The sequence below is a fragment of the Myotis brandtii genome, unplaced genomic scaffold (genome assembly GCF_000412655.1).
Source record: "Myotis brandtii unplaced genomic scaffold, ASM41265v1 scaffold1186, whole genome shotgun sequence".
Classification (NCBI taxonomy): Eukaryota; Metazoa; Chordata; class Mammalia; order Chiroptera; family Vespertilionidae; genus Myotis; species Myotis brandtii.
Genome location: NW_005354120.1, coordinates 21,714 through 25,004, shown reverse-complemented (window position 1 = coordinate 25,004; position 3,291 = coordinate 21,714). Strand labels below are relative to the sequence as shown.

General features: G+C 40.7%; 1 protein-coding gene across 1 annotated transcript in view; it reads right to left on the bottom strand.

Annotated features, from left to right (window-relative positions):
- BCAP29 (B-cell receptor-associated protein 29) overlaps window positions 1-3,247 on the bottom strand; it is a 35,427-nt gene extending 32,180 nt beyond the window's left edge. Inside the window, exon 1 of the mRNA XM_005858462.2 lies at window positions 3,011-3,247. Coding sequence (XP_005858524.1) covers window positions 3,011-3,102 — 92 coding nt within the window. The 5' untranslated portion in view covers window positions 3,103-3,247. The remainder of the gene's footprint in view (window positions 1-3,010) is intronic.
- Window positions 3,248-3,291: the final 44 nt, after the last annotated feature.

The window sequence follows — 3,291 nt, the reverse complement described above, 5'->3', positions numbered from 1 at the left end:
TAAACTTAAAACACAACTTTTAAAAAGTTTTACTTTACGATTATGACAAATTGTTAATCAATGAGTTTTGAAAACAACTCTAAGTAATAACTTGAAGTTGGTGGGGAGAGGAAGACTGATATAAGTTAAAGTGTTTTTTGCTGTGTGTGTTTTTTTTGTCTCTGTGCTTTCAATTCCAAGGACTATTTAAATTTTACATGATAAAAACTTTATTTTTAGAAAATATAAAGTGGCAATACCTTGATCACGGTCCAAATGTAAATTCACATTTCAAGGGCCAGTGTTAAAAGGAAATACAAAAAACACCCCTACAGGGAACAACTAGCAGTTTATATTAACACCGAATTCAAGGAACAGTTAATAATAGGTACCATATATTGAGTCCTTGCTATACTATGGTTCTAAGCATTTTTACGTATCTTAGCTAATTTTATCACCACAACCACTATATAAGGTGGATACCAGTATTACCTCCGTTTTACAAATGGGGAAACTGACTAGGGATGGTAAATCACTTGCCCAAGATCATGGAGTAACTTGCAGAGTTGGGATAGAAACCCAAGCAGTCTGACCTTTGAGTATATGTCTAACTAGTGGGTTATGTGAGAAAAGAGTAGAGAGCCAAATGAAATAAAGACTGAAGCCTTTGAAGATTATGGTGAGCCCTGGCCAGTATGGCTCAGTTGGTTGGGCATCGTCCCATGCACCAAGCGGTTGCCGGTTTGATTCCTGGTAAAGGCACATACAGGAGGCAGCCAATGATATGTCACTCTCACATTGCTGTTTCTCTCTCTCTCTCTCTCTCTACCTCTCTAAACCGCAATAAAAATCTTTAAAAGGAGATTATGGTGATACACATATGAAAGATAAAAAGATGGAGATACACACAATAAGGACATATTATAAACATGTGCACTAATATACCATATTTTCTCATGTATAAGAGGGTATATTTATGTAATGTGTGCATATATACACACATCTATCAAATAGCTACTTGATCAGGATGGGAAAAAAATTATACTTGGAAGAAAAAGATCCATAATTTATGGTCATTTTGATGGAGAAAAGATAAACTGACAAAAAAAGTTTTTTGCAAGTCCTTGCTAGTATTAGCAAAAAAAGCTCAACAGGGTGTTATTGAGGATTAGAAACCAAATCAAGCCCGGCCTGCATGGCTCAGTGGTTGAGCATCGACCTATGACCCAGAAGGTCACAGTTCCATTCCCACCAGGGCACATGCCTGGGTTGCAGGCTGGATCCTCTAGGCAGGGCATGCAGGAGGCAGCCGATCAATGATTCTCTTTCATCATTGATGTTTCTCTCTCTCTCTCTCTCTCTCCTTTCCTCTCTGAAATCAACAGAACTTTATTAAAAACAGAAAGAAAGAAACCTTATCAAGCTGATGACAGGTAGGTAGGATGGAGTAGAAAGAGCACTAGACTGAAAGCTAGATTTTTGTCTGGAATCTTCCATGGATCAGCTAGACCACCTTCCTTACAGATAACTGGTTTGGATACAATTATCCCTAAGGCCTTTTCCTACAGTATGATTCAATCTCTTTTCTTTAGTAAGAAAGAAAAAAGTGATGGTATCACTGGCTAAAACTGAAGTGAGTAGAAAGCCAGGTAGGTAAGAAACAAGTTAAGGGTTGTGAAAGACTACCTGAACCCTGAGCCAAGGTAAAAACTTGCTTACGTCTCTCCCGGTCACGGGATCTTACTAAAAACTCCAGCGGGTCATCTCTAGGATTTCATTTATGTAATATTTTCTTTTATGCCATGAGTACGAACAAAGGGTTGTAACATTTTTATTACAAGTGTATTTCACCATTCATGCTAGCAAGTTTCTGGATCTAAAACTGAACTCCCAACAGATGGATTACCACAGGTAAAGGGAGGCAATGCTTCATTTACAATAGTCAGTGCGTAAAGGCCTCCGAAGGTCCTTTCCTAAGGAACTAATGCTAACGTATGGCTCAGATACTTTTCATAACCAGCACTTTTTAAAAAAATATATATTTTATTGATTTTTTACAGAGAGGAAGGGAGAGGGAGAGAGTTAGAAACATCAATGAGAGAGAAACATCGATCAGCTGCCTCCTGCACACGCCCTACTGGGTAAGTGCCCGCAACTAAGGTACATGCTCTTGACCGGAATCGAACCTGGGACCCTTCAGTCCGCAGGCCGATGCTCTATCCACTGACCCAAACCGGCTAGGGCATAACCAGCACTTTCAACATACATTCATCAATTCTGTGTGTGGGGAAAAGTAGTGAAATTACAATTAAACATTACGGAAACTATTTATTGGTTACATGGGCCAAAACTAAGCATCACGTATCGGCTGTCGTTTCTGCATTGTCATTTGACTGCCCCAGTGAGACAGACACTTTGCACCCATGTGAGTCACCTTTTACGCATCTGCCTTCATTCAGTCCACTCTTCCAATTCAGGGCGATAAAACAAAGTGGAACCTGCTGACAAGACAGGTGGCAAAAGTATGACCTTTATTATATCTGTAATCAACAGAAACCAAAGGACTTGCCCCTCTCCTTTTAGAAGGGAGGTGGGAAAGTTAATTCATTCGTTATGTTTAACAAAAAGTTTCATCTAGTGATGTTTTAATATTGCCATTCTATATTTATAATTTTGTTCCTTTACTCTCAACCTGTGGGTCGCGACCCCTTCACAGGGTTCGCCTAAGACCATCGGAAAACACATATATAATTACATATTGTTTTTGTGATTAATCACTATGCTTTAATTATGTTCAATTTGTAACAATGAAATTGGGGGTCACCACAACATGAGGAACTGTATTAAAGGGTCGCGGCATTAGGAAGGTCGAGAACCACTGCTTTAGAGTTTATTTTGAAGTACACCTTTTATACAATCAGCACTCGAAACTTTTAAATCTTAAGAAAAAAAATGTTCCCGTATCACACTAAACAGCCTACGGGGGGGCTACACACGTATTTATTATTGTAACAAGGGAGAGGTTCCCTACCTCTGGGGAGGAATGAAAGGTAGACAGAAGAGCAAAATGAGTCCTATTTCAGCATAAAGAAAGGTTGCAACCGCCGTCCACTGGAGGGTCATGCTTCCTCTTCACACCTAAATAGAGGATCATCATTTTACTGGCTGCCTTTCCACGAGAAGGGGGTGCCCGGCCCCCAGGGCGCATGCTTCCGTCCAGAGAGTGGACGGTGCCGGCCCTCCCCTAACCGGAGGCGGCCGCGTTAGCCCGGGTGGGAGGGAGGCGAAGGTTCAGGGGGCCGGGAGTCGCCT